At 37.0% G+C, this 24,786-nt stretch overlaps 1 protein-coding gene and 1 pseudogene across 1 annotated transcript; one reads left to right on the plus strand and one right to left on the minus strand.

Moving 5' to 3' along the window:
* Nucleotides 1–4,351: 4,351 nt before the first annotated feature.
* LOC105032771 (uncharacterized) lies at nt 4,352–24,527 on the plus strand (the record flags this gene model as incomplete). The annotated part of the gene is given in 6 exon segments (XM_073251816.1): nt 4,352–4,599; nt 4,659–4,837; nt 8,147–8,229; nt 9,330–9,431; nt 11,705–11,750; nt 24,449–24,527. Coding segments are annotated over 4 exon segments (299 nt in total), but the record flags the coding sequence as incomplete, so codon positions are not given.
* On the minus strand, nt 16,320–19,588 carry LOC140855541 (uncharacterized; annotated as a pseudogene).
* Nucleotides 24,528–24,786: the final 259 nt, after the last annotated feature.

Raw genomic sequence — 24,786 nt, forward strand, 5'->3', positions numbered from 1 at the left:
GCTGATCAGCTGAAACTTATGTGGAATATTTCTTTCTGCCCATTATCCTGAATCCATCTTGATCTCCCTAGCTATCACACTGGTTGGTCGTGGAGGGGACCCCGGCTCATCAAGCTCTGGCTCTTGCTGCTGATCTGCAAGCCATCCGATGATCGGATCGTCATCCTCATCAGCATAATCATCTAGTGTTGGATTAGTGTACTTCAGTTGTACTTCTCTTGAATGTATTTTAGTCTCAACCTCAGATTATAGTGAACATATACAAGATCATTGAGATATTTTTTGTATCGGATGATTTTTCTGTTTGCTGTGGATAAGGGTGAAAGTCGATCAATTACACTCACAGCCATTAGCAGAGACCATCTGAAAAAGAATGCAGACAGCCACACCTCAAATATTCTGCGGACATTCCAAAATGAATCTACCATTCAGCTGTAAAAGCAAAATTACATATCAAATTTTATGATATTATTAAGTAAAATTACATATCAATCTATGCTGCTCATTATTGATATGTAATTTACCTGAATTCATCTGCTTTTTGCTTATGACAGCTGATGGGACTTCAAAGCTGTCTGATCCCTCTCTAAACTGTTTCGTCTGTAAAAAAAATTATTTATTAAATTTATAAATATATCGTTGAGTACAGATCGTATTCAGTTGAATAATCACATCTGTTTTAAACTAGCATACCTCTTGCAGACACAATGATGTGATTTTTGGATCGGACACCATCTTATATATCACATTACGAAGAGCAACAAGAAGCTCGTTATCCGTATCTATCCCAAGAATGGTATACTGAAATCTGAGATTCAAATAATAAGCTGCAGATAAATTTTATAATTGATTAAATATATTTTTTACTTTAAAGCATAAAAAAAAAATAAAATATTTTTGAATCCGTGCTTACCAGCTAGATGCAAATTTTTACCTATCTGATAGTCCAACGGCGCTCAATAATGTTAATCAATTCTTGAGCATGCTTCCGATCATTCTCACTGATCTGTTTCTTTGCCCTCTCCATCATGTAATATAAGAAGCCCATCTGAGGATATTTTTCATTATTCACGATGCGAAGCACCTCATATAATGGCTTAAAAGCTTTCAGTACCTTCTCAGCTAGCTGCTAGAATGACTGACTCGTCATTAAGTTCTCTTCAGTGTCGGTCCTCGCATATCTGCTCTCCTGTCACTCGGCACTGACAAACATCTGACATAAGGCTGCTTTCTTCTGAAGAAGACTATCAAGTGCTATGTAGTTGGTAGCACATCGTGTGATACTCGGTCTTAAGATCTCTCCCCCAATATACATCCGCATCAATGAAAGAACCATGTGTGATTGTAGATGAAACTAATAATAGTTTGGGCAATCTCCACTACCTACTGCACCTTACGAATTTTTCCAATATCCATCAATATAAGATCAATGCAACGTGCAGCACATGGGGTCCAGTATATCTGTGGTCGCTGCTCCATCACAACTCTCCAGTAGCCTTATATTATGATCCATTATCTGTGATGATCCGCACGACATACTGTTCACTCACTGAATCAATCACTTCCTCTATCAAACCAAGGATATATGTGACATCGTGCATTTTATCTGAAGCATCAATTATTTGTGAAAAAATATTTTTCCATCAGAATATGTCAAAAAATTAATGATGCTCCGTCTAGTAGGATCGGTCCAACCATCACATATCACTGTCAGTCCGTATGTAGATTATTTGCTCTTGTAAGAAATAATTCATCTTTACAGATCCTCTTATTACTGTCAAAAAGCCGACCATTGATTTGCGTAATCAATTTGTTTCAAACAGTTGAAGTAAGAATAGCTAGCTGCCAATAATCAAACACAGCCATCATCAATAGCTTCTGTTTCTTACTTTGGTGGCCATTGGTAGCGCATCAGTAGCCCACGTTGAAGGATAAATAAGAGATACATTAGTCGTTGTCACCTTCATAAATCACAATCAACCTTGGTTAACAAAAAACGACAGCAGCTCAAAACCATCCTTGGAGGAAAATGAAAACAAATTAATTTCTTCAGAGTTCTTCGATAATGAAAACAAGGTAGCACAACTTTCTGTTGCAATTGATCATGGATGCTGCCAAATGGACCGAAATGGCTGCTTCACATTGCCATTCTCTTCAAGCCAATCAGCAGGCAGAGGCATGCACAGGCAATAACGAGCTCTTCTTGAACAAAGTCCAGGGCTTTGGCCGGGTCCAACACGTAACCATGCCCAAAATTAAAACCTTCGGAAACCATGAATAAATTGGAAAAGCCTGTGACTGGTGGATGTTGGCATCCTGTACATCGTTAACCTCATGGCCAGCCGGATGTACCGGCTTCCGATCTAAACTTGCCTCACAAGCGAAAGCATGTGTAAGCTTGCACGCATATATATATATATATATATATATATATATATATATATATATATATATATATATATATATATATATATATATATATATATATATATATATACATATACATACATACATACATGTATACATATATATATATATATATATATATATATATATTATATATATATATATATATATATATATATATATATATATATATATATATATAGATAGATAGATAGATACATAGATACATACATAGATACATACTAATATATATATATATATATATATTAGTATGTATGTATGTATACATGTATGTATGTATGTATGTATGTATATATATATATGTATATATATATACATACATATATACATACATACATACATACATACATGTATACATACATACACATACATACATACATACATATGTATGTATGTATGTATATATACATATATATATGTATGTATGTATGTATATATACATATATATATATATATATATATATATATATATATATGTATGTATGTATGTGTGTGTATATATATATATATATATTTTTTTTTTTTTTGTTTGTATGTATTAAAATGGATGCTTTTGCGTTGGCAGAGCCTCTATTTGACACATGTTGACGAAATTGAGATGGCGTGACGATTGTAGGGGCAGATGACGGTGGTGTCAAAGTCCCTTGCGGCTTTCTTGGAGAATCATTTGACCCTAGCCTGGTTCTCTCCCAGATTTTGGGAAGTCGAATCTCCGACACCCACCACCCCCGCTTCCGCACCCCATTGTACCGTCGCTCTGCATTGGCGAGCTTCATCTTCACAATGTCAATGGATGCGATGGTGACACATGGACGATGGGAGGTGGATCGTCTTGAATCTTGGCATCGGGTGGCGGTGGTGAGAGCGTAGTAGCAAGTGGTGGTTCGACATGACGGCAGTGGAATGGGCAAAGATATAAAGAAGGGGATGGAGTGGAGAAGCATGTGAGAGCAAGGTACAGAGATGTTCGCATGTGGGATTCAGGGAGTTGGAGTACATGGGTGGATTGAGAGAAGTTTGAAAGCATGTGAATTTGGGGAGGTGGGTTTCGGATAAGCTGCTTGACAGCGCAGCTTCTTAGATGCCAACTAGAGAACCTGTCTACTGGAGTGGTTTTGGTGGCCGCGCAGCAAAGGAGAAATTTGTGGAGGATGTCAGAATATAGGCTGGGATTATATTTTATATTTTGTGAGAAGAATAAAATAGAGAAAACTGAGATGTGCTCTAATCTTTTATATATATATATATTAGAATAAAAATTTTTATTTTGATAGGGCCTCCGTTTGGTATCTCGAGGGAGAAGAGCTCGGAGCTAGAGATGATGGCGAAAGAGGTCTCTTTTTTGGCCAAGAGACTTGGTGAGATTCATGAAATAGCCAGTGAGAAGGATGGCGTGGCCGGTGATTTTATTCTTGTAGATGAGTTGGAGGATGAAACTAGCAACTTTGTAAGTAGATTATTAGTCGATCATGTCCATGGAGATAGCGCAGGCCTTCAAAATAAAGTCGAGGCCATAATGTGGATATACGAGTGGATACCGATACGTTCGATCCAGATAAAACTTCGACTCTTTAAGAGTATCTTGAATTCTACCATGATAGCCAAAAGAAAAAAAAAGTGAGTTCGAAGACGAAAAGTTAAGTAGAGAAGAACGAATACTAGAAAAGAGAATGGAAGTTTTAGAAGGAGCTAGGTGACAAGCAGTCGGCAGAAATCTCAAATTTTTTAAAAAATAAAATAACTTATAAATAATTTATAATCCACACAATTCACAAAATATATTTTTTATTATTTTAATTATTTTTAAAATATATATAGAATAGATATTAATAAATTAATAAAATAGTTTTTTTTAAAAAAATTATATTCCATAATATATATATAATCCGTTTGATACGTATCCAATACAAAACCCAAGGAGCCACCGGCTAAGCCTACGTATTCGGCCGCTCCAAGCCGCCCACCCATCTAAAATACAGAGGAAAAACCGGGGGAAAACATCGGAAAAATCAACGAAAACAAAGGAAAGGCGTTTCATTCTCTTTTTCGGAAATCTGTGGCGAAGGAGAGCACGGAGATCGGCGGGGGATGTAGGTTCCGGTTGGGGTTTTTTCTCGAGCATACCGGTTTTTGTCCTAGTTGTGGCGGTGTGAGCGGCAGAGGGCCGAGGAGGTTGAGGGCAGGGGCGCGGAGGGGGGCCTCGCGGCAGCCGGCGAAGGCGGGCCGAGGAGGTTGAGGGCAGGGGCGCGGAGGGGGGCCTCGCGGCAGCCGGCGAAGGCGGAGGGCGGCGGGGAGGAGAGAGAGGAGGAGGCGGAGCAGGGCGAGGAAGGAGAGAGGGCAGGACGTTGAGGGCAGGGGCGCCGAGGGTGGCCTCGCGGCGGCCGGCTTCATCCTCTTCTGTGTTTCAGCCGTAAGTTGCTTTTCCTTGGTTCCCCTCTAAGTTCTTTCAGGTTAGAGATTCTTTAACTTCTTTTGGTGTTCAATTAGCTGGAGTCTCTAGCGTTCTCCAACTTTTTGTTTTTATTTTTATTTTTTCTGTTTTTTTCCTTCCACAATCCTCGAGCTTGATGAAAGAGATATGGATTTATGGACTTCATATACGAAACGAAAAACGTTTTTTTTTTTTTTGAAATATTTGTTCAACTTTTCTAATTAATTTGTCACGTGGTCTAGATTTTGAGAGTTTCAATTCGAAATCGGTTAAAGAATGGATTTTTCGAAGCAAATGTGAGTTTTTTTTTTAAAAAATCCAAATGTAAGTTAAGGGGGCATTTGGTGATCCAACTTGGATCACCACGGTGATCTAAGATCACTGGTGATCCAAATCCTGAGGAGATCTAATCTCTAGTGATTTAAAATCACTATGTTTAGTTTGCCATAGTGTAGTGATTAAAAATCTTTAGATATATATAAGCAACTTATTTGGTATGTTGCGGGAATTCAAGATTACTGACTATATAATATCAAAAATATCTCTGACAACTTGTTTGAAAATTGGGATGGAGAAATTTTAGAACAAAATCAAATAGATTTTTTTTCTTTCTAATTAGCACGACGAGAGAAAAAAAATCCTCTTCCAGGAGTCTCTCAATTGTGAGGATATTTTGATTAATATATTTTAATATAAGATCATCATGATGGAGTGATGTTAGATATCTGTTCTCCAGATTTTCTATCACTGTGTTGGACGATGATTTGAGGAATGGAGATGATTTCAAACGATGATTTGAGGAGTGGGGGTGATTTAAAATCACTGTTATATAGGATCGCTATGGTGCAACCAAACATGGTGATCTCATTACTTCTATCCATATCATTTTTGATTCTGGATGGATCACCCCATACCAAACGCCTTCTAAAAGGGGAAAGAGTGTGGGCATCTCATAATCCTTATAGCGAAAGCAGATGCAGTCACTAAATATGAGATGTCTTTTCTATCTCAAAATAGAATTTTAATGCTTGCCTGTCTGCTTCCGTCGTGGCTGTTACATGCATGCTAATTTTCTTCTCAGCTCTTTGAGAGTCTCTTGAGCTCTGTCAGGGAGAAGAGAGAGTAAGCTTCAAAGGTGAAGAGCAAAGCAGAGAAGAATGAATGCTAATATGGAAAGAGGGCGAGAGTTTTAGAAGCTAATATGGAAAGAGGGCGAGAGTGTTAGGAGGAATTAAGCGGCAAGAGACCCATAGGGAATCCCAAATTTAGAAAAAAAATAAAGTAGCTTATAAATAGCTTATAATCTACACTATACACAAAATATATTTTTTTATTATTTTAATTATTTTTGAAATGTATATAAAATAAATATTAATAAATCAATAAAATAAAATATTCTTTTCAAGAAAAAATCTCATGCATGGGGAATGGAATGGGACTGTTGCTAAGAGGCCTTGCAAAATGCTGGTTTGAAGGCCTTTATTTGTTGCAGTTCCTACTCCCCATTCAGGCATAGGCTACTAGCTAGTGGCTATAGTGGCCAACTTCATGTTGGTCTGACCTTGAATTTTAAGGCCTAGAAGTATCTTGATCTAGGTTTGAAATTGATCCAATGTTGTTCTTAAAAAAGGAGTTAATCCATAGTAGCATCAAGAAACCCTATCATTAGAAATGGTCATGGGTAGGACACATGCAAAATTTGTTCTACTCGTATTCGAACCTATTTAAACTCCTACTATCTAAACCCATCCTAAATTTGATTAAAAATTTTCCCTAAACTAAAAAACCCTTCTTATTCAAAAAAGGATAAATTTGTCGGGTATTTGAAACCGGCAAATTAATTTTTATTCAGATTGGATTATTGGGTGTTGAGTACCCAACCTAGAACTACAAAAAAAAAAAGAAAAAGAAAAAAGAGGAAGATATAGAAAGAAAGACTTTTGCATGATGATGTGAATGTAACTAATATCAAATAAAAATCAATAATATAACTAATAGTACATTAAACTCAAATTAATAATACATGATAGAGGTTAGATGCCTTGGAGATTTGGGGTTTGTGCAGATGCTGCCGCCAATTGACTATGTTGACGATGGATGCATCACGAGTCACCTCTGAGTCTCCCACGAGATCGTCTCTCTCTCCCCCCCCCCTCCAACCACTCCCCCCTTTGCCATGATTTCTCTCTAATTGTTCATAGTTTTACTAGTAATCAATGACGTAGTATGACCGTAGCACAACTTGTTGATCCAGCAGTTGGACAGGTTATTTTGTAACCTGGCTAATGATAGTATCCATCCATGTGCATCTAGGAGCTGGTATGCGGTGGTGCTTTCATGAATCAATCATAACCTTAGATCCTCAACCGTCCAGTGTCCTAAATTCTTTCTAGCTGGGGAAGCACAACTTATAAAAAGAAAGTGTCTTGTTGTATTCCCTTTTCTCTTCTAATTGTTTGCTTCCTCCCCACCTCCATCGTCCCATTCCTCCTCTCATGCCGAGAGTCAGGCTATAGCTGTCGTGAAAAGTGTTTGGCTTATGGGCCGGGCCAGACTTCCGGCGGCGTGGCCCGGCCCAATCTCACCCTATTTCCCATGGCCGTGGTCCGTGGGTGATGTGAACCGCCCCCCATTTGCCGCCGGCAGTGCTCCCTCTCTGACACCTTGCCATATCAGGTTTACCCTCAGCCTGTCCTTCTGTCATCCTTTTGCTTGTTTTTTTTTTTTCTTTTTGTAGCAGTTGTGCTTTCATCTTCATTGATCTCAAGGTCATGATGTAAACAATTTCTAATCCTGCTTTTCTTCCTCTAATTCGGCGCTCTTGTGGGTGTATGAGCTTCCCCCGACCATGGTGATTTTTGTTTTCTCTGTGTGCCTCGGTGTTTCTGAAACCTGATTAGAGTTGCATTCTGGAATTTTTATGGTTTGTTTGGATTTTCATGAAAGGGTAGAAAGAGAGGTGCTAGTTTTAAGTTTCTTCTCCTTAATTTCTCGTTATGTATGATTTCTTTTAAATTACCATCCTAAGTGTTGTTTAAGTTTCTTTGATTTAGTTTATTGGATGATATTCCTCGCATTGTTTACCAATGCAAATCCAGCTTTTAGGGCTTCATATTATCGGTTTATATCATTATATTTTGTTTTTATTTTATGTATTAGAAGTGTCTTGGAATCAATTGAAGCTTTCGTATCTTAGTGATCAGTTTATTACAGGGACTCGCTATTCCACCAGTTTGATTTTTCTTTTTAATTTTAAAATTAAAAACTTTTACCATATTTGCTTTTCAGGATTGAAGAGTATGAGGGAAATTGTGACAATCCAAGTTGGCAATTTTGCAAATTATATTGGTTCTCATTTTTGGAACTTCCAGGTGAGGTTTAATGTTGCCAAATTCTCACTCTAATCTATTTCATGTTGCGACTTGCAGGTATATTTTACTTGTTGGTTATATGAGCCCCGTCAGACAATAACTTGCACAAGTATTTGCTTAATTTCTTAGATGACCTTGGTATTAATTTAAATTACAATGCTGCAACAATTTGGTGGGTAGATTGTGGAAACAAAATTAGCAAGATCCTGACAATTCTTATCCTTTTCTTAATGTATTCTTATACATCTTTTGAAAGCCTACGGTGATCCATTACATAGAGTTTATAGTGGCAGAACTGTATTTTTGTCAACGAGGAAGAATTTCACTAGCTTGTGGCATGTGCAATACATGTCATAGAGAACTTCGGCTCAAATGATTGTGAAGCTCTTGATAATTTCATTCCCCTTATTTCTCTAAGTCATTGCAGAGGAAAATCCTCATGATGAGGGCAACTATTCATAAAGTGCATGTAATTGTAAATTACATCATTAAATTACCGATACAGGTGCTTGAGCATTTTGGGAAAGTGTTATGTGACTCACCAACAGTTATGGAGTTGGATAATTATGCAGCAATTTGAGCATAATATACACTTTACAAGATATTTTCTTTTGTTATTTAGTATAGATAGCACGTTTATATATAAAATGGTGCTTTAGTTCATATATTTTCTATTCTTCAGGATATCATGTCAGTATCATGCAATGTTCCTTATTGACATATCTGCCTTTCTTTTTGAACTGTAGTCAATTTCCTTTTGAGAACTCCTTTTCTTTTCTTTCCTCTTTGGGTGATCATGTAAGTAAATGATTCTTTTGCTTTTGTTGTTTTTTCAAACGTTAAAGAAAGTGCTATCTATTTATTATTTCCTGCTTTGGCTGCATCTATACATGAATAGAATTCATATAACTGAGCAGAAGGGTGGCTGAGATACAATTTCTTTTTATCGTCACCAAATCATTGGATAAATTATAAGAATGCACGTATAAGTTGTGAATGCCTTTATGTTTATAATACCTTGAGAATTTGATGTGTCATTTCCAATATGTAAATTAATGGCTCAAAGTAATTTGTTGACTTGATGATTCCTTTTTCTGAAGGATGAGTTACTTGGGTTGGTTGAGGAACCACATGGAGATCCTGTTTTCAAGAATTCATCCTTGGATATGGATGTGCTTTATCGTGCTGGTGAAACACAACAGGTAGACTTAAATGCAATGCTCTTCTCCCTTTTTTAGCAAGTCCAAAAACTACATGCTTGGTGCAATCTAGCAATATCCATTTTTTTAAAACAAACTATTTTAGGATTAAAGGTCTATGTGGTAAACATATAAATCTCAATTTATGATGAGGACATCATCAAACTATATCCGAACTTCCCCGATGGTCTAGTCAAATTTACAAAATACTATGGATGGAAGGGTGGCATGGTGGTGCTAGGATGCCATTTTATGTTTACCTGAGCACTGAAATTCTAGTGTGCATTAATTTTGTCCTTCCATATGTTTACATTTTTTTGTCCTGCTTTCTCTGATATTCACACTTGTTCCAACAATCTAGGCTCTGCTTATGTAGCCTAGCTGCTTGCTGTTGGGAACTACATGATGGTGGTGGGCAATTAGATCACTTTTGCTGATTAGATTCTTTCAGACTTTGAACAAGTATTGATAAAACTTTCTGTTTGCTTGTTTTCTCGTCTTACCTTGTTTCAAGTTCTAAAAATTCTTTCCATTTATCATTGGAATTATTATTGTCATCCTTCCCTAGAACCCCAAACTCTGTGAAACAACCTCTAGTTTCCTTCTTATGCCTACATGGCTTTGTTATACTGAAAACAATTGACCCTCCACTTGCAAGCTTTCATCTTACAAAACCTTTCAGACAGTTTACATCTCATCGTCTAAGTTCCTAGACTTACCAGTAAGATACCCCTTTTCTAGAGAACAATGGATTGGCTTGTAGTTACCGCTTACCCTTGGAAAATTCTCAGCAGCTAACCCTTGTCCTTGCCGTTCTTTTAGCTAGAAGTGAAGGTTAAAAATCTCATTTGCAAATGAAAATCTAGCTATTATTGTACCCCCTAGATATCCTTTGAGCCTCCATCCATCCACTAGCAAGAATCCTTAGCAGCTTCTTTTGCCTGAGTGCACGTTATAAAGTTATGACCTTCTTAGTTCATCTCATTCTAAACATCTGAAGCTGATTTCTTCTTCAACCAGAGGTCCTTCTGGTTGATGGTTGGAAATAAGTTTTTGTTAGAATGGAGCCAAACTTGGAGGTTTGAAGAGCTTCAATGAATCTTCCACTCCCTCTGTTACTTATAATTCGCAGAAACCAATAAGGATCTGTTTGGATGTCTGGGGCCTGAAATCCCATGAGATTCATGAGTGGGGCCAAGACAACCAGCTAAATTAGACTGGACTAGGACTATTTTTATAAGAACCCAAAGAATCATTGGGGCAGGCCGGCCCAAGTCCCATTGGGAGAAAAAAAATGACCTGCTGAGGTCTTTTTTTTTTTTCCTCCTTATTGGATTCGGATCAGCCCACTTCAATAGTTCTCTGGGTTCTTGTAAATATAGGTCAAATCTAATCTAACTTTATTGGTTGTCCTGGCCCAACCATGAATCTCATAGGATTTTGGGTCTAGACATCCAAACAGGCCCTAAAGGGGAAAGCTTGGTGGTTGCATGGATGCTTTTTTTTCCACACATAAAGTTCAAAAAATAGTCTCTATTTTGAGACCTAATTCATAATCCTTTCTTGTAAGGATTACAAACCATGTGTTCTTTTGTAGTTACATAATATGAGCTGTTTACCTGATTTCAAAGTGATCAGTGGGGTAACTAAATCCAATTATAGGGTCACTTGTCATGGTGCTGTCAAGAAACTACATGGTGCTATTGAGTCCTTTCTTTTCTTGTTAAACTTAGTTTCTGATTTTAATGCCTTTTGTGGATGTCATATATTTGATACCTTTTGTTATGGAAGCCCTTTTCTTATTTTTCTTGATTTGTTGTGCTGGTAGTTTATACACCCTTTTTCCACCTTTTCTTGTACATATTTTATCATGTTTTAAAAGATTCTTATCTTCCCTTTCTATACTAGTTTACAGTTTCAATATCTCTTTTATGATTATTATTTTAATTCTATTTAATTCCTGTCATATGGTATATATCTCATTTCTGGTACCATTATAGGAAGAATTGAAGCTATGTTTTTCTAATTTAGGTGGCAATTGAAGTCTTAAGGATGCTATCCTGTACTATGGTTTTCAGTGCCTTATTTATCTCATTGAACTTCTTTTAATGAGTTTTTAAAATGAAGATGTTCGAAACAGTTATATGTCAGAAAATTGAGTGGAGTTGATTTTTACAAATTCCTTTAGGAAATAGAAAAAATAAATATCAGAAGCCCCAGCTATCATACTTCATTATTACTATTTCCAGAAATTCTTACATGGTTAGTATTTGCAGGGTCTTCTTACATACAGCCCTCGTTTGATATCAGTTGGTTTTCAAGGTGATTATCCTTTCTTTAATCACATTACTGATATGCATGGTTGAGTTTGTAGTTTCTTTTGATAATTTATTGCATGTAATGGAAGTTTATGAAGAATGGTCCTCGATGAAGATAACAGTTGAAGTAGGATAAGTAAAACAACCCCAACAAATAGAATGTGTCTAGATAAAATCATGGTTGACATGAATTGCAATATTATTTTCTTACCAAGTCTAATTATTAAACTTCTATGAGAATTATCATAGAGCTTGTACATCTTGTTTACCTTGCCTTAGGTTTTTAAATAGTACAGTAGTAGTACACTAATGGGAAAAAAAATACCTGACACAAAAAGTAGACAAATCCATTTTAGGCAATAGCAATGTTTGTCAGAGCTTGCAATTTATAACAGCCAATTAATGTACCTCTTGTTGAAGTTGCACCAAACCATGAGCTGGCCATTTTTCCCTCAAGTAACTGGAAGTAATGACTATATGAGATTTATATGGTGTTTTTTTCCTAAAAGTGTGATGATGGTGAACGTTACCTTGTGCCTGCATTTGGAATCATCATTCCTTTTTATTTTTTTTTTTAAAGAAAAAACTTTTAGCCTCCCTCATTAGGTATGGTGCCCCCTAGGCACCTTACTTAGTGTTTGGTGACTTACATAGGCAGCCTCCCTCTAGTTGGGTTGCTGAATGGCCTAAGATGTAACTACTAGAGCTTAAGGCTTTTTTTCATATCTGGTGCCCAGTAGTCTAGTATGACATCATTTTTTATTATTTAAGTCAAGGTTTTAAATCTCGTGGGATGGGACTGTTCCAGTTTTTTTATGAGACGGGATGCACCGCTGTCTTGTCCCATCCCAATACTTGGGACAAGGGATATTTCAAGACATCCCGATTAGGATGCTAGGAGTTAGCTGTACGGCTCTGTCCAACACATGTGATGGTACCTCATCTCGATGTCCCATGGGACATCCCGCTGGAACCTAAATCCTTGATTTAAGTAACTCGACAATATAATATTCTAAATCCTCATCCTCAGACCTACTCTAATACTTTTATTCCTTAGAAAGATAGGAAAGGGAGAAAAAGAATGTGAAAGATGGGAAACCCATAGTTGATTTGGTGTCTAAGTAAGGTGGGAGGTGCATCCTATTTCCTTTTCTTTGTAAATCTTCCATTTCTCATATCTTTCTCTTTTTATTTACCCTTTGTCTTGTCATCTCTAGGTGTGTGACTAGGGAGAGAGTGGGCATGAGGCAGGGCTCAAAAGAGGGAAGCAAAACTTTTAGATTTTTCTTTTTAAAATTTGGACCATCTGTCCATTTTGATGGACCTCTAGTTGCCAATCTACTTCCTATAGTAATTCCTTGCCCAACTGAATTGCTTACTATTTGAATAATACAATTGTTGTCGTTAATAAGGGTGTAAATGAAGAAATTGTTTTTCTTGATAGAAGTTGGATATTCCCTAATGCTGAAATGATTATCCTTGTTTTCTTGGGATTTTGGAGAAGTCTTGAAGAACAACTTTCAACGATGGGATTATGTAATAGGTTTTGCTTGCCTCTTTTTTATGGCATTTTTCCAGATATTAAACCTCAAATTCTCATATGGGGAGCAGAATATTGATATTTGTTTTGTTCATCAGTTCAACTGGTTAAAGAACGAAATAAAAATTTAATTTCTTCTCACATGGGAGAACATTTGTTTGCCTAATTAATTCTGTTGATGTAGCATCCTTTATTGTGACAGTTATTCAAATTTAAGATTTCTAATGGGATTTTGAAAGGTTTGATGGTTTTCCTAATAATAAAATGAAACTTCTTAGGGGACAATTTATCATTTTTTCGTCATCCTATCTTGCTTCATGGTGCTGGCTTTCTATTCTATAATGAAAGCCTTTTGGTTTGACAAGTAAGTCACGATAACCTGGTATATTAATTGGTAATTATGAGGCAAGGCTGGTTATCATTGGTTAGAGGATGGATTTGATCATTCTCTTCAAAAGCGTGGATCATCCACAGGGTCTGAAATACCAAATGGACTTGCATATGCCACTTGGTGCATAACATATTGAGGCGTTCTCGATGTAGGGATCCTTGAACAGGGTTTGGATGATAACTCTACAAATTGCTTAGACAGAGAGTGGATCAAGTGTTGAAGTGAAAGGTAGGCAACACACGTGGGTACTGCTTGTGAAGTGGGTTGAGAGTGCTTCTTTCATGTTTTTCACCATTTGAAGGTGAAAAAATGATGAAGAGGGGATAGCATGGTTTGCCATATCGTGCGAACTGGCCGGTACACCCCATCTCGTACCGGACCGGCGGGAAACCAGCACGATTCGGTCGGTAAAATCGGTACACCGGCGGTACCGACGAATAAAGAACGAAAAGTGAGAAAGAGAGAGAGAGGGGAGGGAAGAGAGAGAGGTGGGAGCCGTCGGAGGCCGGCGGTGGCCGGCTGCGGCCGTCGGAGGGCTTTCGAGCCCCGTATCGCCCGATAGGCTTTTAAGAGAGCAAAAAGAGAGAGAGAGCGCTCGGAGGGGGGGTGGAGAACCTATCGGACAGACGGTGCCTCCGTTGCGAGGCTCCTGGTGGCTGGCGAGCCGACGCCGACGGCCTGAGGGCGGTCGAGCGGGCGGAGCCCCGCGGCTCCGCCCCCTTCTTTTTCGAAACAGACGTGTCTGTTTCGATTTTTTTTTTTGTTTTAAACTTATGAAGTCAGCAACTGGGTTGCCGACTTAAGATTTTTTTAAAAAAAAATAAAAATCGTGAAGCCGGTAAATCGTTTGCCGACTTCACTTAAAATCACGTTTTTAAAAAAATTTGTGAAACAAGGGGCATCGCGATGCCTCTGTTTCACGCCTGCGGCACGCGCGCGTGGACAGCGCCCTCCGACGGCCACGGCGGCCAGTCGGAGGCTGTCCGCGGCCCCGCTGGCTCCTTCCCCTCCTCTTTTTTTTTTCTTCCTCTTTCTCTCTCTCTATTTCTCTCAATTTCTCATTTTCTTCTTCCGGTTCGAATCGTCGGTTCGATACGGTATAAACCATACCGAACCGTACCGCCGGTCGATCGAAACGGCCGGCGGTACCGGTTCAGCAAACCTTGGGGGATAGGGTTTTTACACTGGATTAACTAATTTACAACCATTTTTGCACTATTGATGTGAACATGCTACCAAAATTTGATTCACAATCAATGTGATCTACAAAAAAGCAATTTGGACATGCCCAGACCAAAGCCAAGGCCAAAAATAATTATAGAATTTAAATGAATTACTTTTTTTGGTTAATTAATGTATATATAGTTATTTAACAATGTTACTAAGTTGCCAAAACAGAGGAAAAATTGGTGCATCAAAAGAAATGAGTTGAATGCTCTAAGAACTTGTCTGCAATGAACTTGCACTTCACAACATTTATAAAAACTTTGAAAAAAATGGAAAAATTACAAATCAATAAAAAGTATGGGTAAGCAAGTACCAAGTATGTGATCATTGATGATAGTGGTGATTATTTGAATGATCTGGGTTGCATGTGCTACTATTTTAAGTGGCATTATAAATATATTCCTTCTTTGTTTATTTGCCATTCAGTTACTAATTCTAATGTCTATCTTTTAAATGTATTTTACATTACAGGTTATGTGGTGTTATGTGATATTTATTCATGCTATTGACTTCAACACATCGAAAACCTTGACTTGGGCATCTAGTTCATTATGCCTCATTTATTGCTAAAACATAGAATTTAGACAAGAAATCCAAAACTTGAGTTTTTTTTCTTTTCTTTGTTTTTTTTTTTTTTTTGGTATGCAGAACTAGACTTTGAAGGCCAAGAAGATCATACCAAGGGTCTTTGGTGCATACTTATGCATGCACGTTGATCCCTTTTATTGGTATGATCGTCAATACTACACGAGCCTGATCCACCCTTGGGCTATTTGGTATAGATACTTGCTGTTTCGAACTTGGTGATCTACATATTAAAATGGTATTGAGGCAAATCCTCTATTTAATTGATAAGTATAGAACATTTGGCAATATTGGGCAGCATCATTTGCATGAAGTTCCAACCATTAGTGCTGCTAATCGAGATAGAGAGGAAAAGGTTGCAAACAAATAATAAAGTATCTTCAGCTATTGTACGAGATAACCTTTTGCAATGAGAGTTGAAGCAAGGCAAGATCCGCTGTACCGGTATCGATCCCCATGCCGGTGGTGGATCGGTACAGTACGGTACTGGTACCATACCATACCAACATACGATATGCTTCGGCGTACCGGTTCGGTACTGGTATAATTTTTTTTTTATTTTGTTTCTTTTTTTTAGATGTTAAAATTATTAATTCATAAATATAATCTCAAAATTACATTATATTGCATATTATTGACATATTTGGGTTCAATTTTTGAGTTCAATAGCGGTACAGAAATTCTTGATTCAAAATTTTAAATATATATTTATTTAATTATATTACAACTATGTCATCCTAAAATAAAAAAAAATATATAAATGTGCATTAAAATATATCTAAACTTTTAAAGTACCAAGCACAAAAAATTATATACTAACCTCAAGATCTACTCTACATTTAATATTTCGTTGAGTGTCTGTGACGCTCGTAGATATTTGGATCATTAGCATAATCTGGAGGAACATCAGTCCAACCCTCTAACCAAGATGTACTGTACTCCTGAATATTCGTCCCATAAGGCATCCTCTTTGGATTGTAAGACATCTCAGATCTCTCATTCAAACTTGGTTCTGAGAAGTATCTCGGGATGATGGTATGGCTGTGGAGGAGCCCATCCGAATATGTCGGTAGCAAAATCTGATCCATAAGATGCTCTAGGCTGCATAGGGTAGTAACCACTAGAAGACGATGCCTCAGATGCACCATATCCATATGGATCATAAGGTGACTATGGATAATAGGATCTATAATGCGAGAATGATCCAGATACATCCATGGATCCTACTCTACGTGCAAGATCGTCTGCAGCTGCATCGTGTGCTAGACGATCTCTAAGAGCCCGTCGTTTATATGAAATCGGCTCTCCATGGTCTCTACCCACTCGTCCATCATGGTCCCTATCTTGTGTGGCATGTGTAAACTAGGATTCATCGATAAATCGAATATCATCCTACGGCTGTGTCTCATAAGCAGTGATCTCCTATCCTCCAATTTCTTTTTGATCATCAGATCCATGACTACTACTACCAGTATCATCATCATTCTCCCTGATCTTCGAATCTGAGCCAGTAGCTCCTGTACTCTGAGAGTGGTGCACATGTAACTGTCTTTTTTTTTCTCTTGTGCCTCTTTGTGACTGAGTTTCTTGTGATTGGGAGGATGGATGTCTTCTTGCTGACTGCTGACCTCGTCTAAACATCCGTCGCTCGAACCTCTGCGAGGATGTATCGGATATCGAGTCATGTGATGAATAAGTCTCCCGTGTTCCCTCAGGTTGTGGCTGATCGGCTGGAACTTATGTGGAATATTTCTTTCTGCCTATTGTTCTGGATCCATCCTGATCTCCCTAGCTATCAGACTGGCTGGTCGTGGAGGAGATCCCGGCTTATCAAGCTCTGGCTCTTGCTGTTGACTTGCAAGCATCCGATGATCGGATCGTCGTCCTCGTCAGCATAATCATCTAGTGTCAGATTAGTGTACTTCAGTTGTTTTTTTTCTGAATGTATTTTAGTCTTAACCTCAGATTATAGTGAACATATACAAGATCATTGAGGTATTTTTGTATCGGATAATTTCTCTGTTTGCTGGGATAAGGGTGAAAGTCGATCAATTACGCTCACAGCTACTAGCAGAGACCGTCTGAAAAAGAATACGGACAGCCACACCTCTCAAATATTCTGCGGACATTCCAAAATGAATCCACCATTCAGCTGCAAAAGCAAAATTACATATCAAATTTTATGATATTATTAAGTAAAATTATATATCAATCTATGCTGCTCATTATTGATATGTAATTTATCTGGATTCATCTGCTTTTTGTTTATGACAGCTGATGGGACTTCAAAGCTGTCTGATCCATCTCTAAACTGTTTTGTCTGTAAAAAAAATATTTATTAAATTTATAAATATATCATTGAATACAGATCGTATTTAGTTGAATAATCACATCTGTTTTAAAGTAGCATACTTCTTACAGGCACAACGATGTGATTTTTGGATCGGACACCATCTTATATATCATATTACGAAGAGCAGCAAGAAGTTCGTTATCCATATCTATCTCAAGAATGGTATACTGGAATCTGAGATTCAAATAATAAGCTGCAGATAAATTTTATAATTGATTAAGTACATTTTTACTTTAAAGCATAAGGAAAAAATATTTTAAAATATTCTTGAATCCGTGCTTACCGGCTAGATGCAAATTTTTATCTATCTAATAGTCCCAACGGTGCTCAATAATGTTAATGAATTCTTGAGCATGTTTTCGATCATTCTCACTGATCTGTTTTTTTGCCTTCTCAATCATGTAATATAAGAAGCCCATCTGAGGGTATTTTTCATTATTCACAGTGGAACCACCTCATATAATGGCTTAATAGCCTTCAGTACCTTCTCAGCTCACTGCTAGAATGACTGACTCGTCATCAAGTTCTCTACATGACTTCCATCAGTGTCGGTCCTCGCATATCTGCTCTCCTGCCATTTGGCACTGACAAACATCTGACATAAGGCTGCTTTCTTCTGAAGAAGACTATCAAGTGCTATGTAGTTGGTAGCAAATCGTGTAATACCCGGTCTTAAGATCTTCCCCCAGTATACATCCGCATCAATGAAAGAATCCATGTGTGATTGTAGATGAAATAGTAATAGTTTGGGCAATCTCCACTACCTACTGCACCCTACGAATCTTTTCAATATCCATCAATATAAGATCAATGCAACGTGCAGCACATGGGGTCCAATATATCTGCGGTCCCTGCTCCATCAGTAACTCTCCGGTAGCCTTATATTGTGGTCTATTATCTGTGATGACCCGCACGACATACTGTTCACCCACTGAATCAATCACTTCATCAGACCAAGGATATATATGGCATCGTGCATTTTATCTGAAGCATCAATTGATTTGTGAAAAAATATTTTTTCATCACAGTATATCAAAAAATTAATGATGCTCCATCTCGTAGGATCGGTCCAATCATTACACATCACTGTCAGTCTGTATGTAGGCCATTTGCTCTTGTAAGAAGCAATCCATCTTTGCAGATCCTCTTATTACTGTCAAAAAGCTGACCATAGATGTCCTTAGGTTTTGGTGGATCTACACCCTGACGGACAGCCTCTATGGCTGAAATGGCAGATCGATAGTAAGGATTGTCTGCTGCATTTGCTGGAATATGGCTGAAATAAAATCATGATCTAATAGCTCGCCACATATCCTTCTTCTTATCCTTTTTCACCATTGTGTCAATCCTCTGCTGCTTTGAATCCTTGTTGCAAAAAGCATGTGGATCCAAATCATGGATGGTGCCTTCTGCCGGAATATCTCTGGAGGACCTCCTCCTATTGCCAAAAGCTCCCAACAAAGATGACATGCTGTGTCTGCTCCCTCTACCATCGGACTCTCTGATTGAGGTAGTCCTGAACTCGAATTCTCCTCCATCGGTCGCTGATCCAGACCTCGATTCGTAGCATGATGGTCCAAATCGCTCTCTATACCTGGCCATCTCCTTCTGTCGGTATTGATCAATCAATTTTGCCTGAGTGGCAGTCTCAATCTGTGCCTTCTCATCATCTGGTGCGGAAGCTTTTTCTGACTCTCTAGAGTGATAAGAAGGTGGCTCTGCAGTTCGACGGTCCACTTTCTTCATTTTCTGCTTTGCCTTTCCTTCACTGCTTTCGAATCAGCGAAGTGCTTTTTCATCGACTGTCAGACCTCCTGCGGGCATTTCCGACACATCGACACATCAGGAAAACTACCAGTCAGGTGCTGCTTCAATCTAGTCACCCCTCCTCCCTTGAACTCTGTGTTGCACTATTTGCATCTTCAATGATGTCGAACCGAGAGTATCTCATCATGATCCTAACCAATATCACGCTTTGAATCTTTCTTCTTACTCATTTCTGCAAGTATAACAAAACACAACAGTTTAATAATTATTAAAAAAATTATATATAAATTAAAAAAATTCAATAATAATTTTAAAACTCATAAATTCAAAAAAATAAGTTATATGCTTCAAATAATATTTTTGAAATAATTAAAATATAATACTATTTTTATATATTTTTTATTTGATAATATTTTTTTTATTATTTAAATATTATAAAAATATTTTTTAATTTCAAAAATTTTAAAAAAATTCGAGGTTAGATTCAAGTAGCTTGATTGGTTGAATCATTCTAAACAACATTTTGAAACTCTGATTTTTTTAATTTATTTTTTAATAATTTTTTTGCAAATAAATATATATTAAAAAATATATAATTAATTAAAATCAACAAATGTCATGCTCTGAATTTTTTTTCTTACAAATATCTACAAGTATAACAAAACACGATAGTTTAATAATTATTAAAAAATATTATATATAAATTCAAAAAAATTTCAATAATAATTTTAGAACTTATAAATTCAAAAAAATTTGTTATATGCTTCAAATAATATTTTTGAATTAACTAAAATGTAACACTATTTTTATATATTTTTTATTTGATAATATTTTTTTATTATTTAATTAATTATAAAAATATTTTTTAATTTAAAAAATTTTAAAAAAATTTGAGGTTAGATTTAAGTAGCTTGAATCATTCTAAACATAATTTTGAAACTCTGATTTTTTATTTTTTTGAATTTATTTTTTTGATAATTTTTTTATGAATAAATATATATAAATATTTAAAAAATATATAATTAATAAAAATTAATGATTTTAGTGTCATCATGTAGATCTTTCAAAGATCTATCATATATGATCAAATCATATCAAAATCACAAAATTTTGGCATGATTTTTTCTTATTTTCATACTTCTTCGTTCTTATTCTTTTTTAACAATAAAAATAAAAAAAATAAAATATTTACTAAAAGAATAATATATTACCTTATTTCTGACGAAAAATCAGCGTCTCCTCGAACCAGTGCTGCAATTTTACAGAATTTTTTTCTTTTTTTCTTATTTTTTCGGCGTCTCGTTGAGTCTTAGATGAGCTCGGGAGTTCTCTGAGAGCTCTCGAGTCTCTCAGAGAAGACAACCCACCTGGGCTGTCACTAAAAACAGCCCAGGCCCCACCCTACTCCCCCCCCACTTTTCATGTGGAGGATGTCGGTACGGTTTGGTTCAACGTCGAACCGAACTATACCGGTCCATACCATCCGGCTTTGGGCGGTATGGATCCGAATCGTGCCAAACCGTCCGGTTCGATACGGTTTGAAGGTGTTTTTCGAAAAACATGGCCGAAGTGGATCGGCTGGCCGTCGATCCGATTCGGTACATTCCGTACCAGGCGGTTCGGTTCGGTACGGCGAACCTTGAAGCAAGGGCATAGTAGCTCTGGAGCAGGGTGTTCTTAGGTAATGTGGTGCTCCGAGGAAGAGCCGAAAAATAATGACGACCAAGAAAAGTGGTTCATGTCATCTATTTAAACGATGCTTCTAAAGAAAATAAAAGCAGAAAATGTTGTAGTGTTTCTAGGTGCTTAAAGACAGAGAGATCTTGTATTTAGATACAAATCTTGGCATGTAAGCATTCATATGATGCATATGAATGGTAAACATTGAATATTAATTTTTTTGTGATATGGGTATATGGAGAAAATTATAAATATATTATTTTTTTGATGTACACTCACCCTTTATAGCTTTTCTTTCAATAGGTTTTGGAGAGAGAAGGTGAATGAGGCTGAGAGCAAGGGAATAACACTTATGGTTGAACCTTATACTGGGCTATGCAAAACATCCTTTGAAATGGATTAATTCCAAAAGACATTGGGTTAGAGTGATGAAGTGATAAAAAATTGACTTGTTTCAGAAAAATGACAAAGCTAGATGCTTCTTACAGTAAGATGTAGAGGAAAATCTTTTGCCATGTGGGTGGGACCAAAAAATGAAAATATTAATTGCTTACTATAAGAATTGTGAAAAGGACAATTTTCTATGACTAATGTTGAATTTGGCCTATTTCTACCAACCAAGGTTCCATCTCGGTATTGGATCCTGTATTGGTACTATCCGATTATATTGTCGGTATGTTGGTACAGGGGCCACGAGTGTTGGTACATCTCCTATACTTGGTATGCCTCCTGTATTGCATATTGGTTTGGTCCGGTCTGTATGCATTTGTACCAACCGGTGTGGCAAACCTTGCCACCAACACTCTCCGTGCCCTTTCATTGAATGGGGATGCCACATGTTGTGGAGCTGCTTCTCATTGAATTTTTGCAAATTTGGGTGGGAAATAGGGTTGTTTATGTCATATATAACAGAGAATTGTGGTTTTCTTTATTGGAGGTTGGAGATGTCTTTGGAGACTGAAAAATTGGTTATTATTTAATCGAATTATCATCAAGATGAGCATAGATGGATATACTTTAAGCATATTTTACTACTATAATATGCACCAATGTAATGAAAATAATGAATGGACTACATGAGTTAATGTTGAGGTAATGTTGGAGATGTTGCTTCAAAGAGCTAACAGTGGGAGGATAGTGACTGGCAATAATTAACTTCTTGTTGTTGACAAGTTTTATCGGATGTCTCCGAAGAGACCTTGTCGTTGACAAGTGAAATTGCAAAATTAATGTGGCATGAAGAGACTGTTGGATGGCTTTAAGCAAACATCACATAGTCATGATGGCTTCAACCCAGTGCGAAGTATATTGTGAAGTGAGCACTTCAATGTTGCATGAGGAGACTGTTTGAGTTATATATGGCAACATATTATCGAGGTTGGAAGTCACAAAAAGGTTTATAATTTTACGCGGATATTCTACTGCCCACGGGTGTTGGGCCAATCATAATCTTGTGTGGTTGTGCTTCATATCAAATCACGTGGGGTGCATATTTTCATCGTTGTGGATTGCATCCTGACATTTTATGTTTCATAAGTTTTAATACAGTGGGCCTTGGAGAAAAAGCATGAGGAATGTCTAGGTTTGGAGTGAGGAATCAGGAAGTTTTTCCATCAGACTATCTCCAACTTTCCATAAAAATCAATTAGGCTTTGCTTTCTTTTTCTTGGCAACATTGGGCATCATTCCTTAACAAAAAGAAGTTAATATAAGAAGAGCTGGAGATCCAGAGGAGAAGGATTAAGAGGTGTTTTGACTCATTTCTATCATCAATTAACTCAAAAATCTCTTCATCTCCCACCTTGAATGTTCTTTTATGACCTAATGTGTCTCATAATTTTTTATAATTCAATCCAGTGAACTTATCTTATGGAAATAGCATAATGGCAAATCTTGAGTAACCAACCATTACAAAAACTACATTCTTCTTTTGAAGGGGAGCATGTTGATAACAAGTAGTATTGAGTAAGTAACCAACCATTAATCTGAAGCTATCAGGTAACCTTGTTAATGATGCCCAAGAAATGGATTTTAGCTCATGTTAAAACTATGATTAGCTATGCTAAGTAGTGATAAATTGACTTACGGTCCCTTCCAACTCATACTGTGTTATTCTTTTACTTTCATAAAGGGGTGGATCTTCGCAACAAGATTCACAGTCTGTCTCTTTCATGCCCATGTTTTTTACTTTTTATGTTCATTTAACATGATTAATTTTCTCCAATCTAATGTCTGTTTAACTCTAATAATGGATCCATGTAAAAAATGGCTGGTATAAGGTTTTCCAGACCATCCTTAACTTCAGAGCACATTAATATTCGGACCCATTTGGATATGTCAAGATGGTTTGTGCTAGATAACTTGCAATTTTTCACAAGCTGGAAAGATCAGATTTTAGAAATTTGGGCAGTGATAAATCAAAACTTAGCTGGAATTTTTTTTCTGATGATCTGTAGGTACTCCTTATGTAGAAAAGAAAAGGAAGTGATGTACTTTTAAGAGGCATTGTTATTTCTGCATCTTTGGTGGTATGTAGAGGCTTTGCTATAGGCCAGCCTACTCCTGACAAGTGGCCATTAGGATAAAGAAAACTATGAAGAGAGAGAAGAAGAGGGTTTGTTCAGAGGGTGTTGTTATTAAGGAATCATCTTGGCTCTTTATTCTGATCCAATGGGCAAATAAAATAGAGGTTCTGTCTAGCCTGAACCTTGAGCTTGTGCTTGGCCTGGATTTACTTTTGACCTAGTGATTTAGGAGTTTGACTGGCTAATGGCCTAAAAGTAAAATCCATGCCCTGTGTATCTTAAGGTTGTGCCTTTGGTTGATTGGGTTTGCCTATCCTAATACATTGACATTTCTACTTGCAATGGTAAAGACCTAATTGCTGCACCTTGTATTTCTTGCATACGGTATTATTTTATGAATTCATGGTAGATCCTCATATCAACTTTTCAGCCTTGACCACAAATGAACACTTTAACAGTTCCACTTGCTAGTGATTTGGTCTCTGTTATATGCTTTAAATTTCAATCGTTTATCAAAAAGCATCATTCTCATGATCGGTCCATAATTACATTTGTATTCATTTTATACTTTGAATGCCCTTACACTTGTATTCTATCACTTTCTCATTCACTAAGGTATCCATGTCCTTTGTAGGATCTCTTGGTTCTCGAAGCTTATCAGGTTCGTTATTTGACAACATTTCACCATATGATACCACAGATATTGTTACATGGTAAGGCATCTTTATTTGTTCTAGATTATTGGATAGTAGCAGTAATGATAGCTCCAATGAAACCCCCCGCCTCTCTCTCTCTGTGTGTGTGCCTCTCTCTCTCTGTGTGTGTGTCTGTGTGTGTGTGTGTGTTTTGTGTGTGTGTGTGTGTGTGTGTGGCTCATCATTATATGCTAGATAAAGATCATCTCTTACTTACATTTGCATTGAAGTCACTTGTTTATTCCAAATTTGTTCATCCAATCGTGCTATGAAAAAT

The sequence above is a fragment of the Elaeis guineensis genome, chromosome 2 (genome assembly GCF_000442705.2).
Source record: "Elaeis guineensis isolate ETL-2024a chromosome 2, EG11, whole genome shotgun sequence".
Taxonomy (NCBI): Eukaryota; Viridiplantae; Streptophyta; class Magnoliopsida; order Arecales; family Arecaceae; genus Elaeis; species Elaeis guineensis.